General features: G+C 45.0%; 3 protein-coding genes across 5 annotated transcripts; 1 reads left to right on the forward strand and 2 right to left on the reverse strand.

Annotated features, from left to right (window-relative positions):
- Window positions 1-3,894: 3,894 nt before the first annotated feature.
- On the reverse strand, window positions 3,895-9,800 carry LOC117579329 (transcription factor SPT20 homolog). Of its 3 annotated transcripts, none has more exons than XM_034265154.1 (5): window positions 9,682-9,800; window positions 5,245-5,935; window positions 4,685-5,177; window positions 4,275-4,539; window positions 3,895-4,211 (listed from the first exon to the last, which is right to left on the reverse strand). In XM_034265154.1, exons 2-5 carry the CDS (start codon window positions 5,639-5,641, stop codon window positions 4,050-4,052), a joined length of 1,317 nt encoding a protein of 438 aa, XP_034121045.1. In that variant the 5' UTR covers window positions 5,642-5,935; window positions 9,682-9,800; the 3' UTR covers window positions 3,895-4,049. The 3 variants fall into 3 exon arrangements, with proteins under 3 accessions (XP_034121045.1, XP_034121046.1, XP_034121044.1); XM_034265155.1 differs by lacking the exon at window positions 9,682-9,800 and adding an exon at window positions 9,245-9,409 and having other exon boundaries at window positions 4,775-5,177; XM_034265153.1 differs by lacking the exon at window positions 9,682-9,800 and adding an exon at window positions 9,245-9,409.
- Window positions 9,801-16,809: 7,009 nt separating this feature from the next.
- Window positions 16,810-17,583, forward strand: LOC117579336 (protein LLP homolog). The gene is made up of 2 exons (XM_034265161.1): window positions 16,810-17,099; window positions 17,165-17,583. Exons 1-2 carry the CDS (start codon window positions 16,914-16,916, stop codon window positions 17,417-17,419), a joined length of 441 nt encoding a protein of 146 aa, XP_034121052.1. The 5' UTR covers window positions 16,810-16,913; the 3' UTR covers window positions 17,420-17,583.
- On the reverse strand, window positions 17,533-19,156 carry LOC117579332 (syntaxin-17). The gene is made up of 2 exons (XM_034265158.1): window positions 18,530-19,156; window positions 17,533-18,465 (listed from the first exon to the last, which is right to left on the reverse strand). Exons 1-2 carry the CDS (start codon window positions 18,843-18,845, stop codon window positions 17,870-17,872), a joined length of 912 nt encoding a protein of 303 aa, XP_034121049.1. The 5' UTR covers window positions 18,846-19,156; the 3' UTR covers window positions 17,533-17,869.
- Between the last annotated feature and the right edge of the window lie 92 nt (window positions 19,157-19,248).

Consider the following 19,248-nt stretch of genomic DNA (forward strand, 5'->3'; position numbering starts at 1 on the left):
GTCCGTTGTTCAACTGATCCGCCTGGCGGAGGGCAGCTGCAAAGAGATAAATTCAATGTAATCAGAATCGGAATCGGAATCGGAATCATAATCATAGTCATGGTTGCTGCTTGGTTGAGTCTGCTGCTGACCTTGCTAGTGGTCACTCAAGTGTTGTCTTTGCTTGTAGAGTGTGTTGCGTTGTGTGTTGCGTTGTGTCTTTGTTGGAGTTACACCAAATGCGTACGCGGCAGGAAGGAAGTTTGTGGTTCATAAATTAATTGTGGCCAGTGTTTCAGATGAGTGTGGAGGAAGTCTTGGCAAAAACTACACTACACAGAATGAACATAAGAATACTCTTCTTTAGCTTTAGAATTGGATCTTTGACATTCGTTCGCTCTTTTTATATTTTCAAATCAAATTAATTCTTTGAAATGCGTTTCTGTTTGCTCCTTCTAGGACTCCTTTGAGCGTATTTCCACGCTCTTTAAATACTCTGAAATGGTTTCCATGTGCTGCTTCTGGGATTCCTTCGTTCTATCTTCTATCTTCCAAGAAAATCTCAGCCTGTTTCTTCGCACTTAGCAGTGCAAGAACTCCCTTTGCTGTTAGTGTATACCTCCGCCATCAATGTCGCTGTAGCTGTAGCCAGAACAATGGCATCTTCTTTTTCTCTCTCCCACCTCTAGCTATCTGCTGCTCTGTGTCTGCCAGGCGTTAAGGTCAAAGGCATAAAACTGTCAACCATTTAATTGTGTTGAAGAAACCAAACCAGAAGCTGTGCCAGCGAGCAGACTTTGCTTAAACTTGGATTACATTTTAATGAATGATGTACACCCACACCCACACCCACACCCCCTCTTCTGCCCCTTCCCGGCTGTGTTACCCTTCACCCACCAAATGCTTGGCTGCGCTTTACGCTTAGCTGTAAAAACGCACGCCGTTTGCTTAATTGTTGTTATAATTACTCCAACTTCTGCTGCTCGTCTCTTGTTGTTGTTGTTTATTTGGATTTATGGTTTCTTATTGTTTTTCGTCTCTCTATCTCTGTCTCTCTTTGTTATGCAATAATTGTTGGCTTCTGCTGCTGCTGCTGCTGCTGCTTCGTCTTCTCGTTGGTTTCGGTTTTTGGCTTTCATTATTTATTTTGTAGCTTTTTTTGTGGGTGTTCTTCTTACACTTGGCTTTTATAATTATAGTTAATCGCATTGGTCTGACCTTGAACCGTTTTGCCACCGCCTTTTGCTGGTTAACTGCATTACCTAACGGTAACCAAAACACACGCCATGGATACCAGCTAGCTGCAGCCGGTTTTGAGACGTTTTGACAGTTGTTCCTTGGGGGAGATGTGCATAAGAGAAGGGGCATGGAAGGCGGTTGGAGGTTGATGGGAACAGTCAGGGAATTTTTGGGATTTTTAAACAGGAAATTCTCTCTTGTTTGAAAGGATTACTGGCATAGACAGACTTCCAGTTTGAACAGTTTTTGCTGGAGTTTTTTATAGAAATAATTTCAAAATTCAAAAAATATCTAAGATATATTTGCTGAAGAGTTTTGAGCGTGAAAAAATCGATTGTTAATTGTTTTCTAACGTTTCTGCCAGACATTCTTCATAAGATTTCCTTTAAATAATCCTCAAAATGGTATTTAAAACTTCTTCAGTCGTATTAATAAATATCTATGGCCATAAACCCTCTGTTAGTTAGCCAATCCTTAACTTAATCATACTCACATTTGGTGTACAAATGTTTGCTTCCGTTCTTCACAGTTTTTGCTGGCTTCCAAGTCGCTGCAGCACTGACCTGCGCAAGTTTTCTTTTGCTTTTCCAACGCGGTTTTGCTGTGCCTCTTCACACCCACAACTGGCTGACTGACTGCCTCACTGATGCCGCAGCGCTGTGGCACGCACTTTGACCAACTGACACCGAATAACTTGGCCCATTTCGTGGTTTAACAAATCCTCGCAATGTTTGGCCATAAAAGTTGACGATCCGTGCCCGAAAAAAATACTCCGAATGGGACTCAAAGCGGTCTTTTTTTTGGGGGGGGGGAGAAGGTTTCACTTTCGATAATGGTCGCTGGCTATTGCGCGATTTTTGGCTTGAATATTTCGTTTATTTTTTGTTTGTTTTTCTTGTCTACGTCATTAATGGCGTTTAGCTGGTGGTTTGCTTTACATGTTGCACGTCTGTTGGTTTTCGAGTTGTTGGCATCTTTTTCGGCATAGGGTTTTCCGTTTTTTGGAAGCCCGAAAAATCACTCAAGTGCAACTTGCCAAATAGAATCAACGACCGCCAACGAGTGGGAGGGAGTACACGATGAATGGATATGTAGATGTGTGTGTGTGTTTTTTTTTGTTGCCAGATTGCCTAATCTTACATAATAGTCGAGCCTCTCTCTGGCTGCCTGAGTGTGTAACTGAGAGTTCCGTTTGCCTTCCTTGGGCTTGGACGTTGCACGTTTGCAGCTCTTCGCGTCGCGAGCAGGTGTGAAGCCAAGCGCGGCTGCAGCGGATCTTTATAAAGTTTTCCCAGCACCCAGCACCAAGCACCAGCAACATCCATCCATTTATCCACTCTTCTATCCAGCCAGGCAGCCATTCGAGTGCCTAGAAGTGGAGCCAGCCAACCCAACCGCAGGTCGCTCATCTCCTCTCAGCGGCAGATTGTGAAAGAATCTGCGACTCTGCGATTTTTCTGATTTACTTTCGCTGTGTTTCGCCGTTAGAAACGTTTTGCATCGCGGAAGTCACAGCAGCAGCAGCTAGAGTTGGAGCTGGAGAGCAGCAGGAATAAACAAATCCCAGCTCAGCCTTACCTTTAACCAAGGTCAACGGCACCTAACTGTTTTCTGTTGGCCCCTGTCTGGGTGTCTTGCTGTGCTCTAAGTAAAGAGTAAATTTAAGCGCGTTTAATTGCCACCGCCTGCCAAGCGTGTCTGCCTTAAATTACTAATCGCTAATTAGTTACTCGGCACTTTGGGCTCGCAGTTGTGAAAGGCTCGCTTCCAGTTTGACCCTGGCCAAAAGCTCTGCTGATGGACATCCCCCACGCAAGGGCAGCGGGGCAACCCCTGTCCAGGAAACTGTGACGGAATGCTCCTTAGATGGCAAAAGCTGGCCCACTTTCGTTTGTATGGGGTTTTCTGGCTTATAAAAATTATTAAATATTCCTCTTAAATATTTTTCAACCTGCAAATAAAATGCATACAAAATTTCTTTATAGCATAATCATTTTTTTTTTTATTGCAATTTTTTTCATTTCTTTTCTATATATATTTTTATCATTTTTTTGTCCATTTTTTCACGCCGCTTTTCAAACTTAATCATCAGGCAAACATATAATCATCAGGCACAGTATTAGATGTGGGTGCCAGGGCTTGTTTTTAATACAATCTCTACACATACAATACACACACAAAACCGAACTTAAGCTCAGAACAGATCAATTTATAATAATTATAGATAGGCAAAATCCAATGTGCTTCAACTTTGGAAATTGCTCAATTCAATTCAAACATAAAATGGGTTTTAAAAAATACGCCATAAAACATTTCAATGTGCTGTGTTTTGCTTTGCTTTTGTTTTAAATAAATATAATAATTTTGCACATTAAATTGAAATCATTAATCAAATATCTTTTCATTTTTTGTATCATTTTTTCGTGTGGTTTTTTTTTTGCTTTATCATTTTGAAAATTTTTATTGCATTTTTTTTGTTTTTTGGTATTTTATCGTGTTTAGATTTTAAGTTTTTTTGTTGTAAATTGAAACTGTGAACGTTAAAATCTACGCATTTACACAGATAGTTAAATTTGTTGTGTTTTAATTAAGTTTAATTCATTAAATATATAAATTTAATGTGTGTTTTTTTTGTAGCTGCTAAATTTTGATATTTTTCTGGCAATTTCCTTTGCATTTCTTTTCCTTTTTTGTTGTTGTGGATTATGTTAAAATACTAATTTAAAATCGAAACGCGCGTTGCCCTCGCGCTGCCTTTGCCATGATTGTAATGCTCCGCCTCCGCCTCCAGGAGGGGTGGAGAAGAGTGGAGCGAGTGTGGGGTGTTGCACTTAGAAGCAGCACTTGCGATTGTTGTTGGCGCCACTGACCAGCTTGCAGTGCTGCATCTCGGAGCGACGTGGGCGATGGGACTTGGCCTGGAAATCGCGCACCTTGTTGGACCGCTTAATGGCGCTGCGGCACAGCTGCTGATGCTGCTTCTTGTTGTTGCTCTGAGGGATAAGAGAGGGGGAAGGATAAGGCTATGTTTGCACAGAAAGATTAACCAAATCTACCTTCTGGCTCTGACGTGCCAGTGCCTCCTGCTTCAGCTGTGCTGCCGCATGGCGATCGAAGCGCGCGCTGTTTGGGCGCTGCTCGTGTAGAGCCCGAGCCTGCACCTGCACCTGTGCCTGCTCCGGTTCCAGCTCAAGCGCAAGCTCAAGCTCTGCTGCCTCCTGCAGCTCCGTTTGTGGCGCCTCAGCTGCCACCCCGAGATCAAGATTTACAAAACTTTCGGCGCCCTCCTGGGTGGACCTAATACTACGATAAACAGACATGCTGCAAGAGAGGCAACAAAAAGGGGAAATTAGCACTGAGAATTGGGAAACTTTCCGACTGCTTTTTGCGTGCGATTTTTGTGTGGATTTGCGGGGTAGGGGGGGTAGGGGGGGGGGGAGAAATGTGTACTATAAAGATCACCAACCTTGGATGCTCAATCAATAGATTCTCAAATGGTGAAGTTTCCATATTGATTGGCCCAATCGAGGTGAAGCATGGTGGCGGTGTTACGTACCAGGACTCCTCCATCAGCACGTTCCCACCCTGACCCAGACCCAGACCCAGACCCAGAGCCTGGCCATGATCGCTGCCGCTGGGCGAGGCCACATACAGCGACTGGCTGACATTGTCAAGGTCGGCCAGGCTGCTGGGCGGCACACTTCTGGGCGGGCTCAGGGTGGAGATGCTCAGCGGACGGGCCACGCGGGAGCGCTGCAAGTGATTGCGCTGCTGCTGCGGCCGCGGACCGCTGTAAAGGGAATGCGAATTGATGTGCTGACGCCGATGGCGCGATGAACCCGATGTTGCCTGGCCATGGCAAGAGGTGGAGGAGGCCCTTGGCTGCTGCTGCTGCTGAACCTCGACAACGGAGAGCTCCTCCTCGGAATCGCTGCGTGGCAGAGAGTCGTCCTCCTCGTCTGTAATAAATAGTTCGTTCCAAATTGAAGTTCGTTGCACCATCTTGGAAGCTGCTTGGGTACTTACCCTCCTTCTCGACAATGTACCATTCGTCCTCGTCAAAGTCCTCCTCAATTGGTGTCTCCCCAGTGGGTGTTAGCAGCTTGGTGATCGACGCTGGCTGCTGCTTCCGCTGCTGCTGCTGCTGCTGCTGCTGCTGTTGCTGGTTGTTTCGCTGCTGCTTGCCACGACGATTCTTGCCACGCTTGCCGTTCGGTGAGGCGCGCACCGGGCCGCGATTGCTGCTGTTGCCCGCTACAGATGGCGTCGATGAGGTCACCTCAATTACATCTCCCGGGGATGGGTTATCACAGGGATCGCTGCACACAGCCTGCACGGGATTCACTTCGTTGCTGCTGTTACTGGCTGACTCGCACGTTGCTGCTGGCGCTCCAAATAGAAACGTTGCAAGGCTGCTTAACATTATACAATGCTGCTGGGGCTGGCTGCGGCTGCTGGGCGTTTCCTTCTCGCTCTCTCTATATATATTTCGGGTATTGCTTATCGGCTGATTTTGTTGAGATCTTTTTTGTATGCTTTGTTGTACAGTTATCTAGAGAGAGGGTGCGGGTGCGGGTGCGGGTGGAGATTGCTTATGTTTTGCTTGAACGTTGCTCAGTCTTTTATTTATTCCTTTTGTTGTTGTTTCTTGTTTGTTGCTTTGTACGCTGCTTCGCTTTCGCTGCGTTTCTGCTGCTGTTTTCTTCTAGCGTAGAAGCTGCAAGAGAGAGAGAGAGAAAGAGAAATTAGCTTATTGCGTAATCGTGTACACCTGCCAGCCACCCCCTTTGGCGGCTTGCTTTTGCGTGGGCACACCACTCGGTGCAATGGGGCGGATACTTAATTTCAGTTAATTGCTATTCTTATACCCTATCGCTGAGTGGGGAAGGGTAGTACGACATTTTGGAACATTTTAAATTTATTTTTGGCATTTTAATAGCATTAAAAAGCATTAAAAATATTTAAAATTCAAGATAAATTGATAATAAATTGCTAAAAAAAAATTATAAAACTAATTTAAAAATTAGACAAAAATATAAAAGATAATTTAAGATATATTTTCTGTATTTTGGAAGATTTCTATATAAAAATCATTAAAAATGTAAGAAATAGTTCCACATTTTCTTCCATAAATACTCCAAGAAGTACACCCAAAAACGTTCATCGAAAGAGCATCCCAGCAGCGCATTCCGCACACATCATTTTCCTCCCGCTCGCTTCGAAAACCAATAATTTAATTTGTATTTCTTTGGAATATTTTTTGTGTGTGGTTTTGTTTTATTTTTTCTTTGCGGCTTGATTTCAATTGAAAATGCGAAAGTGAAATTTGTAGCTTCATACGAAATTATCTAAAGGCTGTAATTACTTTTGATTGCATTAATCAGAGTTTTTTTGTTCGCGTTTTGCCCAACAGTTTTACAAGCACTGTGCTGGGTGCTGACTGACTGACTGACTGACATCTCTGTGTACTTAGTATATAATGAACTGATGTGGGGCTGACTGTGCCATAAAGTATCGCTGCTGCTGCATAGCCCATTAAGTCTCCCAGTTGATAGCTGCCCCAACCGCTCCCCGGCGCTGCGTTCGCCAGCCACCCACCCCCTGTCCGGGCCTGGCCTGGCCTTCAACCATCCATTCAGCCATCCCAAGTAGAGCTCTCTGTGCATGCGCTGAGCTTATGATCAAGGCAATTATATGGACGGGTACAGAGTACCGAGTACCGAGTGTGCAGCGCATACTCGTATGCAATTTGAATTGAGCTCACGTCATGACAATAGGAAAAATCGTATTTGTATCTTTGCTCTCTTCCCCATCCAGCCGATTATCGCATCGTTCCTGCTAAAGATGCCACACAGCTACACACAGTCCAATCGGATATATTTTGTCGATTAAATTATGCATGAAAGCAGCAGGCAGAAAGGCAAACAGAGATAGAGATAGAGTTGAAATTGGAATTGGAGTTGGAGAGAGACAATTGGCATGGCAATTTGCAATTTGACCGCAAAACGGAAAACGTGAAAATGCTGGAAAGGAAAAGCCTAACAAAGTGAAATCTCCTGCAGCAGGCAGTCAGCAGGCAGAGACAGAAAAGCGTACAGCAAATTGGGATTGATGAGGCCCCCAGTCCCAGAGTCCAAATGTCAGCGAAAGTTTGACAATCAAATTTGATGTTAGTTCAAATAAATTCTGATAGTTGCCAGCAGTTCGAACCGAAATAGACCATAAAGCCATAGGCGATCGGGAAAACTATTTCCGTAATGGTTTTGGAATGCAAATGTATGTTTTAAGGATGCCCGCAGATATGCTGAAAGAAAACATTTACTGCCTGAGTTCCCCTTTCTATTGTTGCCCATATTTCGCCTGACGCAGCCTGATTAAGCAGCACGAAAAAAAGTATGAGGAGGGGAAATATTTTACATTATGTGTATATGCATTCGCATTGCACAATTGGTTGGTGGTGTCCGTGCTGGCATGTTATTAATAAACACGTAGGGAAGCCGCCAGCAATCGAAGGTTCTTACTGCTGTGTCGGCTACGGTACTGTGTCCCTGATAACCCCCCGGGGTAGAGGCAAAGCCAAAGCAAACCAAACAAAGGCAATGGACCTAGCGAGAAAAGTACAGAAATGGTTTCTTTTCGTGTTTTGTTTTTCTGCTGCAAGTACATTTTTTTTTGTTCATTTCACTTTTGTCACATCTGCAGCCAAATAATTCTGACCTTGAACGTGGGATTCTATACATATATTTATCTGTATATGTAATACATATTCCTAGTATATATGACATCAGATTGCATTGCCTTTGTTTTCTTTGTGACAGCTAGCCATATCTTGGCGCATATTTTAGCAAAGACTTTTTGTTGTCCTGACCTTGATCCGCCTGTGGATTATATAAGTCTCGAGTCTAGATATTTGCAATTTTTGTTAGCTGTCAACAATAACCAGTCATTGTCTGGTGGCGAACCTTAATGATCTTTTTGGGGCTTGTGCCGCCGCTATCAGCGAGCAAAACAAAAAAAAAAAACACAAAAACTATTCGCCGACTCACTCCAGTTCCGATAAGCCCCACCACCAGGCCAGACAGACGCGCCAGACAGCCGCGACTATGCTAATAATTTCTATTTCTAAATATTAGTACTGTTTACTATAGCTGGGGTAGGGTCTGGCCTGGTCTCTGGTCTAGGCGTGTGTTGCAAACTGTGGGCTCTCAGTCGAAAGTTCAGTTCTGACTTTTTGTTGTTGTTGCTTCGTTCAATTGATTGCAGGCTCCAGCAGGGAGGTTGCAGGGGTGAGAGCTCCGTGCTAATGAACTTGAACTAATTTAGTAGAACTAACAGCTGCACACAGAGCAGGGAGTGGGTTAGCACACAAAGAGACAGAGAGAAGAGTGATTGATGGATGTGGGGGAAGGAGTGTACAGCTACAGCTGACAGGAAGTTAACAGGAAAAAGGGAGTATAAATGGGAGATGGAATGTGTAACTAAGCAGTCTTCATACCAGTTTATTGTGTAAATTTAATTGCTTATTTCATCAGCGATCAAAAAGTTGCCTAAAAATATATATTTTTCACCTCTCTTCCGAAAGTATTTCACCCAAACAAAGAAGAATATCATATCTAAAGCTTTCTAAGTGCAAACCAATAGCCAATCTCTATATACGCACACACACACACCTACACACATGCATACGGCATACATATAAAATATCGGTTCAAAGCTTTTTTTTGGGGGGTGCCAAAGTGCGAAAGTTTCTTTTGTTTTGATGGAATTTCGTTTGTTTTGGCAATTTTTTGTTGTATATTTTTTGTTCGGGGAATAACAAAAGGCAAACAACTGTAACAAACACTTGTAGGGGTGTGGGCGGGGTGTAAACTTTCACGAAATTATGCAATATGTGCCACAAAAAGAGACGCCGCCTCCGACTGACGTCAGCCCTGACCTTGGCTGTGGAACCCACAGAACCCTACACTAGACAACACACAAATCGTAACTAATTGCAGGCCCATTGGGGGAGTGGGGGATCGCTCACCTTAGGGGATGACAGCCTGATGGCTTGAACTTTCGGCACACAGAAAGCAGACGGATCAAATGGAAGCAGAAATTCAGATACACAGATGCACACAGCCACGGGTACACAGAGAAACGGTTACAGCCGGAGATACAGAGATACAGCCAAGTCGACACTCGTTTGCCAACTGAAATGGCAAAAACGGGCAAACGGGCAAACGGGCGTTCGCTCAACGGAAGCGCATTTGAATTTCAAAAGTGGACGCAAGAACAAAAGCTACACACACACACACACACAATGGCACGTATCTGTAGCTGTTGCTTTTGCTGTATCTGTATCTCTATCTGTTTGTGGCTGCATTTTAGCCCAAAAAGTGCTTTGCTCACTCACAATCTTTCAAATCTTTTGCACTCACTTCGTTCGTAGTTTAATTGTTTTTTCTCTCAATATTTATTTACCTAATTATTATTTTTGGTGTGTGAATTTTCACTTTCCTTCTGCTGCACTCGTTCGGAGCGGAGCGGAGCGGTGCGGCGGGTTGTGTTGTGTTGTGTTTGGTTTGGGTTTTAAATATCAAATGCGAATGATGGCAGGGCTGTCCAGCAGTCAGCAGTCAGTTCGGTTCGAAAAACGAGCGCAAGAGAGCGAGAGCGAGTCGCAGCGGAGAGCGTAGCTGTGATCGTGTGAGCGTATCTAAGCCCCATAATTATGTATTTTTTTAAAACGCAAAAAGCATTTCGCGTAGCGGGGCAACAACACACAACACTACATGGCTGCAAAGCGCCAAAATTATGCTCCAAGCAGCTGTGCAGTCGCTCGCTTCGTGTACACCCGTTATGTATAGAGAGAGCGGGAGAGAGAGAGAGCAGCCGATCATACATGGGCTTCGTGATTTTTGTTTACTAACAAAACCGAGCCAGCAGCGCTCTCTCTTTGTTTCACTCTTACACATATGTGTGCATGTGTGTATGTAAATGTATGTACGAGTATGTACATGCATATGTATTATATCTTTCTCTCTCGATCAGCTGCTGGCTCTGACGTTTGCGCATTTGACACACTTTCCGGGCAGCTCGCTCTTGGCTCCCCCCAGCAGCCTGTTTTTTTTTCTGTTAGATACTTTTCTATGTGCGGCCTGGCAGACCCAGTGGCTCTTCGCTTCCAACTTGCCCCCCCCCGAGCGAGCAGCTGTGTGACTAAGCCACCATAAGAGTGCTGCTGGGGGAGCTGGTTGTTGGCCTGCTCCAAAGTTCAATTTGAAACTACAGTTTCTCTGTGCTGCTTCTAATATTTTTCAGCTGTTTAATGCCAAGTCACGGCTGCCAGAACGGAGTCGACAGTTGCGGAATGAACGCATAAAAATGCTAATGAATCGGATTGACGCTGCCTGAGAGAGAGAGAGAACTACTCGTGTTGCGGGGGATGGCAGCGACATTGAGGGCATTCCAAGTGGCTCTACTCGAGTATCGCATTATGCAATACGAAATCAATTCAAATAAGCCATGCCCATAATAAAATCAAAGCAGTTAAGCTGAAAATTTAGCTATGGGGACTTGTGCAAAATTTAATCTAAATTGCATACAAATTGTGTTAATTCTTATTAATTATTGTCGATATTTGTTTGCTTGCCACCCATTAAATATAATTCCACTTCAACCCCATTGATATATATCTACACTTAGAATATAGAATTTATTTTCTAGCAGGCAACCTCGCGGCCAGGTTCAAGGTTTTTTCAGCCATTAGCTTGTTCTTGTTCTTGTTCTTGCTGTATGTTTCTGAATATTTTTAGAAATTTTATCATGCAACAGCTGATACACAGCAGGCGACAAGTTGTGGCTTTTTGGCTGAAAAAGAGAGCAAGAGTAGAGGCAAGCAAAGTGCGCACACAGGTGCCAAAGAGCAGAAAATATGTACCTATATGAAATCTTGTGATACCACAAAACTTTTCCACATAAATCCAAGTCCCGCACGCGTGCTGTTTATGTTTGTGGAAAAAATTCCCCCACAAGCCACTTTCGTGCGCAGGAAAGTAAACAATATTGGGGATTGGAATTGGGCATTGGCGTCACAACGAAAACAAAAAATCAAAATAAAAACTACTCGTGTTTACGCACAACAACACTTTCAAACTCAACAAATAAACAACAAAGCGCAAAGAAATTGTGGCATATATTTGGCCTGTGGTCTCTCTAATCATGTAATGTTTATGCTACTGTGAGTGAAGGCTGGACAGGGGCACAGGCACACATTAATTATAAGCAATGCTTCGCGTGTCAACCCAACAAATGTTTGGCCTCTTCGACATCCAAGCAAATGGCAGAACAAGCGGCCAGCATCAAAGTCAGGGGACAGCATTTCTTTTTGTGGGTTATTGCGCATAAACTCAAGTTGCTCAGTTCAGGCGCAGCACTGTACTCCAATCCAGTACGCTCTCCATGAGCATAGAGCTTGAAGCTTGAAGCTGGAACTGCGCTGCGCAGTTTTTGAGTTGAGCAACAGTGACGACAATAACCATAAAGCAAATGACAAACGCCAACGCATCGACAGTAGCAAAGAGAAGCTCATTTTTTGTGCCACTTTATGTATTCATTCGCTGGGTCGGGACATGTTGGCTTGTGTTCCGATGAATGTGATATCTTTTAGCTGTCTATGCATCTAGCATTCGTGGTAATGCATACCAGATGAGATACACAACAAAATGATGCACCAAACACATAGAATGTGTTAGATGTTTAGTTCTGTCAGTGACTTGAGTGTGGGGTTTACTGGGAATAGGAAATGTTACCCTGCTGCACAGCCAAGAGTTGTCCAACTATTGAGATGACGCAAACGCCAGCCCACACAGGCAAGGCAGAGACACACTTGTTACGAGTAGAAGGATGAGGAGAGTGCGGATTGGGCAAGACTGAAGCAAGTTCATTGTGTGGTTGCAAAGCTTATCAAACGATCGATGATAAATATGGCCTGGCTTTGCCTGTGTCACCACATCTGAGAACTGAGAGCTGAAACCTAATTGAGAATTTCTATATGTAGAAATTTCAAGTTTGCCGTACCTTTTGGCTGCACTTTGCCTGCCTCTGTGTTAATGGCATTTAGACGAGCTTTTTATTATGTATATATAATTGATATACAATTTAGACTTGTATAAATGAATGTTTTATAACGCGTCATTTCAATTAGTACGTGAAACGCAATACTGTGTGTGACTTTTTTGTTGTCTTTTAAGAGGGATTTGCCTGGGGCACGACGCATTTATTTTATCACTTTGTTTATCAATATGAGTCCGCAAGTCCCAGTTCCATCTGTTCTATATTTGTGTATTAAAATAGGGTCAGTCACAGCTCTAGCAATCAAACTGATAGTCCCAACAGTCAATCGGTTTACGCGCCCTTCTATTACTTGGATTACATCAGGGCTGTTGCTGCTGCCTCTCTTCCCCCCTCTCTCTCTCTCTCTCTCCCTCTGTATTTCTATATGCCAATTAATTCTACTCATTTGTTCATCATCAGTTCAATTAGAAATGCCAAAGTCTGTCTTCCAGTCATTTAAAGTGATTGAAAAGCTAAGCCAGCGCTAGTTTTATTTATAGCAAATCTTACAAGAGGCTCAAACACTCAATGAAAATGTCAACAAATTGTAGAGATTTTTAAATAAATAAATTATTAATTGAACAGCTAAGGAAACGTATCAAAGAGTGATGTATCTCTGCTGCAAATACACACACATTACCCCCGGGGATAAACTCTAGCCAAATTGAATGAAAATAAAAAATAAAATATTTCTGCATGAAAATTCCTCCTTCAATGACCCACTGTAAATGCTTTAAGGATTGGATTGCTGATTGCTGATTGCTGGTTAATGTCATCATTCGCTTGAGCGTTGGCAATTAAAATTCAAATTGATGGCAAAATGTAATACGATAAAGGACACCCGCTGGACATGCCCCACTGGGCTGAGATAAAAGAGAGATAATGGGAGAGAGAGCGAAGAGCGCACAGCTAAAAATAGTTGGGGAAGTAACTGTAACAGTTACTGGTTACCCGATTTTTGCCCCTATTTTCAGGGAGAGTGGAGAGAGAGAGTCGCTCTCTCACTCTCACTCTCCCTCTTCCTCTCTCTCTCTCTCTTCATGCTTTTGAATTTTGTTTACAAACAAAATTGTTTGACCTGCGCAGTGGCTGATGGTAGAGTTTTCCCTGCTGACTGCCTGATTACTTAGCAACCTTCACAGGGACCCTGGGCCCTGGGCCCTAACATACAAATATCGAATGTTTTGCTCTCTCCTCTCTCTCTTTTACTGCAATTATGTGCCTGGCTTGGTGTGCGTGTGTAACGGCAACTTCCGCATCTATTTTGGGGGATAAAATGTAGGCTTGTAGGGCCCGGCCCCCCTTGTAAAAGTTTCTGCAGCTTCCCGCTCTATGATTTTTGCAGGCGGCTGTGTGTGGTGTGCCATTCTGGAGCCTATTTTTAAGCACTGCCCGCAGAGAGGAGTCCCCCCCTTTGGCTTTGGTTAGGCTGCAAATCGATGAACGGTTCGTTCTGGCCTGCAAAATCAGCGCCAGTGGAAAATGAACACGTCAGCAACCCCCAAGACTCAAACCCAGAACCCAATTGAGAGGGAGAGCGTATGGCCATGGGGCACTGGCTGGGGCTGGGGGGGGTACTGCGCAGCGTGTGTGTGCAGTTACTGGGCCTACCTGGGGTACGAGACAACCACCAACCAACCCACCACTGGAATCCCAATCCCTCTTGCAGCTGCGTTTTTTTCCTTTTTCAGCCAGAATTATGACATAATTTGTGACATTTGACAACAACCAAAAAGTTGCATAACTTAATGCCCCGCGCGTATGAGAGTGTGTGCCTTGAACTTGACTTTTGTGTGTCCTCTCGGTATCCTGCCCACACGGCAAACAGGTTTGAGCCACAACTTACTTTCTTCGTGTTTTTGGCAGTGCCATAAATCAGGCGCGACAAGAAAGGACCTGTCTGGGACAGAGAGAGAGAGAGAGAGAGAGGGCCCGAAAACCGTAACTGGAACCCAAAACCAAAACCAAAACCAAAACACGATCGATCAAGTGTTCTTTGTTTGGGTTTCCCTTTATCGTGTACACAAACAGTAGACAGTCATAATTACAGTTGGCTGAAAGTCGCTTGACTAACTTTCTAATTATAGGCGGAACGGGGACGGGTCGGGACGGGGGCAGGGCATTATCTCTCTCCCTCAATGCGTGCCATTTTGGGATTAGCGCGTCGCCAGCTACCTGAAGTCTACAGCCCGAGAGACCCTGAAACCCTAGAGAGAGGCAACCCAAGAGGGCTGGCCATAAAAACTGCCGCGTCAGCAGTTGCCAGCACTAATTAAAGCCACTAATGCCGTCTAACGATGACTTAATTGTTTGCATTTCCATGCCACTGCTGCAACGTTGCAGCAAAAGCCTGAAAAGCATCTTAAAGTTGGATCTGGATGCTCTCCTTATAAGCCCAAGACCAGTTCAAAAATAGCACACAAAGGAAATTGACATGGCTCCTAGTCGGATTTGTTGCTGCTGCCTGCCTGCTGTCTACCCTTTTTGGCCAATTAAAGTGGCCAGATTCGTTGGTCGTGATCTTGCAGGCTGCAAGGCGAAATGTATCTGGCAGATACACAGATACAGGCAGGCAGGCAGCATCAGCTGTTTTGCTCTTGGAGTTTCGTTTTGTATTTCCTTTTGTTTTTCAATTTTTCTTTCGTTACCACAGACAAACAACTGGCCAGACTTGATTTATCATCCCGTACTACTTCTGCAGTTCCCCCAACTCCATTTGGACAATGGACAATGGCAACTGCAAGGCAAAGACCTGTTCTCTCTCTCTCTCTCTCTCTTTCTCTCTGTGTGCACATTTTGCCTGGATGATTCACTTGGGTTTTGGGCCTTCTTTTTGGTTGTGGCCTCTGTAAGTGTATGCCCGACCTGGCACACAGCCAACCCCACACTGCACCACTCTCCCCGTGTTTAGTTGAGGAAATAAATGCTGCAAGGCTAACTAAGATTGCACTTGTCACCAGCGACTGCCAAAGCATGAACAAGACCAAGCAACACATAGAAAACAATCAAAGCTGAAGCTAAACGGGCTGGTGCAGGCTGATAACGATCGCCAAAACAAATGCTAAAAGCGTGATGCAAGTCAAATTGATGGCTCCTTAGATGGTTGAAAACTTGGGGGAGTGCTGCAAAGAACTGTGGGCCAGCGGCTAAGGAGTGTGCACACACACACACAGGCAGAAAACACTCACAGACACAAAAGTGTGAACTCTTTGGATGCAATCAGATTCTGTTTTGTTTCTTTTTTGTGTATGCATCGCTTGGCTGCACTTTGTACGCGTATCTACCCCATGTACACATCTAAATGCAGCTAAAACAAACTTTAAATAAACGTAGTAAATGTGTAGAATACGTGTAAATACACACAGATACATACATGAATAACTACACAAGATTTACTTCTTGCTTCGAGTTACTTCCCCCGCCAGTAGCTTTTCGGGGGTTAAAAATGTTGCACTTACTTGCTGCTTGGAGGAGTTTATTGATCGATCGATTGTTGCAGGGCCAGAGAGGGAGTCCTGCTTCGTCTGTGCCACACACACACACAGTTCTAGGCAACACCCGGAAATTCTTAGCTATTTAATTCTGCAGAGCAAAATACGTTCCACAATTTTAAATGTTTTTTTTGGTGTATATTTTCTGATTGTTTCCGTTTTGTTGTGGGGTTGAGAGAGAGAGAGAACTGACTGAGTGGCAGCAACTCCGTGTCGTACGACTTTTGGCGAGCGAATGATGGTTGATGGCTGGTGGCTGGTGGATGGGCCCAAGAACTGGCTGCCTGCTGGCCACTGCACTGGTATTGGTCGCTCTACCAGCTGAGCTACGACACAGAAAACGATTTCAACTGCTGCGCATGTGCAGTGTGTGCAGGAGAGGAGGTGCAACACGATGCTCTACCTTGAGCTAGCAATGGTCAGGTATAAAGAGAGTTCATAGCAAAACAAAAGTAAATATATGTACCAAAAATCGTTTAAAAATATTCTATTTATTTTCATATTTTTCTACCAAAAGCAACAAAGAGCATTCCTCATTCGTTTGGATCCACACACAAGCAACATTTTTTTTTTCTTTAGTACTTTTGCTCTCTCGCTCTCTTGTGCTCTCTCTACAGCAGCTGACTTTTGTTTGTATACAAAAATCATATTGTGAGAGCAGAGAGCAGAGCAGACCACAAAGAGAGCGAACTTGAAGTAACTTGAGGGTTGCATGTGCCACAAACTTGTGTACATATTGAAATTACTTCAGTCGCAATTAATTTACATATATTTACTGCAAAATGTCTATACATTTTGTCGGAAAGCTGTTCCTTATTCTGCATTGAAGGCCATAATTAATATTCCACTTGTTAAATTTAAATATTCAAAAATCGATAGCTGTATGAGCAACCATAAAGAACACCCCCTTCGATACTGCCTGCAGTTGCAACCTTAAATTGAAATACCAAAACCAAGCCTCAGTAGTGTGGCCATATTAATACCGCACCGCCATCGATATATCGATATAACACGACCTGTGGAACGGCGCACGTGTTTACTTTTTTCGGCAACGCAATTTCTTTTCGCATACATTTTCCCGTGCTGTAGATTGAATTTGCAGCCAAAATGGGCAGACAAAATCGCTCCCGCAAGCGTCGCGATGAAATGAACAAAATAAAGAAGGCGCGCTACGACGCCAAGGAGCTGATTCGCCTGAAGAAGACGCTCGGCCTGCTGGATGCCGAAGGCAATGAGATCATGAAAGATATTGCCGATGTGGTGGACATTAAGACAGCCAAAGAGATCAAGCGGGTAAGCCGAACAGTGTGCAAGCAGTGCAATGGATGTGCCAAGACCAAGCAACATTTTCTGTGCAGGATGCCAAGACCAGGGAGCAGCAGGAGCTGATCTATGAGCATCAGGAGAGCCTGGAGAAGGGCCAGAAGGTGAAGGTGACCAACGACAAGACTGGCGTGGAGCACGTCTTCAACAGCAAGACACTCAAGGACCAATATGGCAATTATCCAGCCTGGTTCAAGAAGAAGAAGACCGCCAAGCGTCTACGCAAGAAGCAACATTCGCAGACAAAGAACTTCAAGCAGGCCTGGACCACGGTCAATGTGCCGCTCTAAGGAGAGGAGATGCCACGAGGGGGTAGGCATAGGTAGAGAGTAAGTTCAGGTCTCGGAGTCTGGGTGGAATTTGTAGCACTACAAAGCAGCCAACCAGCCAGCCAGTGGACGTGTTTATGTTATAGATAAGAGTTTATATTGCATATTAAAGCCTTAAAACTAGATTTGGGTTACGAGACACATCGGCTAACACTACGGATGAACAAACAACGCTTAGACCTAGGACATGGAGGGCGAGGGAAGGATACAGCTGCCGTCACACGATTGCACAAAAAGCGATCACAAAACAAATGGAAATTCAAGTAAAAGAATGGAGCATCGATCGGGGAGTCACTGCAGCGTACAGTAGCTGCGCACGCTGCTCATGACACCGCTGGTGGCTGACTCCAGGCGCCGTGTATTGGCAGACCACATGTGCGTGGTGGCCAGAGCCGTGGACATGGTCCTAGGTCATTCGGGCTTCTCTTTCAATTCCAATCTCTCGGCCGTTTCGCCATCTGTCGCTGTGTCTGCCTGCTGCTCCTCAATGTTGCCGTGCATCACATTCGGATTGGCCTTCAGCACAGAGCCGCCCGTAAAGCCGAGTATGCCACAGCCAACGGCAGCGAGGCCGCCCGCCTTGAGGCCCGCCACCATGCCAATGGGTCCGCCCACACAGGTGCCTAGGAGAGCGCCCATCACGGGATACATGGCCTTCTTGTAGGTCAACGCAGAGCGCAGTGAACGTTCGCCCGCTTGCACATTCTCCAGCGCCTCCTCCGCGTTGTCGGCTATGTTTTGGACAGCGACAGATTGCTCTACCGTGAGCTGGCGCATGCCATGGAACATGCCGTGCAGGTCCGAGATCTCACGCTGCAGATTCTCCATTTGATCGAGGCAGGCCTGCCGCTGCGCCAGTTGATGCTCCTCCAGCTGGAAGTTGACCTGCAGCTGTGGCATGTGCTGGTGTGCCTGTAAATTGCCAATGTCCGCCTGCTGCAGCTGATTGTCCTGCTGCTCGTCGTACTGCGAGCCCAGCGTTGAGGTGGGAGATTTGAGTTGCAGTTCTGCAAAGCCACAAAGAAAACCAATGAAAACTCAGCCAGAGGGCTGGCCAGGTGCTTCGCCTACCCGCAAAGTACTTCATGCCTGCGAAGGCCTTCTCCTTGCCCGGACGCATCAGCTCATCGAAGCGTTCCAGATCCTCCTCGCGCACCTTCTCCCGCAGCGCATCCATTTCGAGCAGCAGATTTTTGATTTGTTTAATGACTCTCATGGCATTGAGCTCCTCCCGCTTGATCTTCTGCCAGTCGCCCAGCGCCAGGCTCTTCTCAATGTTGCTGCGATGATTCTGCAGCAGTCCGAGGTGGTGGGGCACGGCTGTGTCTTGGAAACGCTGCACGGACACCTCGGCCTGCTTCAGCGGCAGCTTCTGGTCGCCCGTCATCGCTGCTGCACTTTGTACCTGCTGCAAATTTGAAAAGTGAAAACTGCACTGCTGTGGGGCACTCCCAGCACCCGTGCCCTTGTCCGTGTCGTAGGTCCAAGCGACTTTCCTTTATGTTTTTTTTTTTTGTGGCGCTGCGCAGTTTCCACTTGTTTTTCCTCTGACGTCACTCTGCGCTGCGCTTTAGGTTGTCTGCAGATTCTAAGTGTGTCTTAAATGTCAATCTTCTAATGTTAGGATTATGCGGGTCGCGTCCCAGTCAAGCGCTGATAAAATAATTCTATTGTTTTCCATTGTACGTATATATATGCATTTATTTATATGAACATATCGATATGGCATGCATCAACAACTTTGTGCTATCGATAGTCTTGTGCGATAACTGGCACTAACGCTTGGTATT

The sequence above is a fragment of the Drosophila guanche genome, unplaced genomic scaffold (genome assembly GCF_900245975.1).
Source record: "Drosophila guanche unplaced genomic scaffold, DGUA_6, whole genome shotgun sequence".
NCBI lineage: Eukaryota > Metazoa > Arthropoda > Insecta > Diptera > Drosophilidae > Drosophila > Drosophila guanche.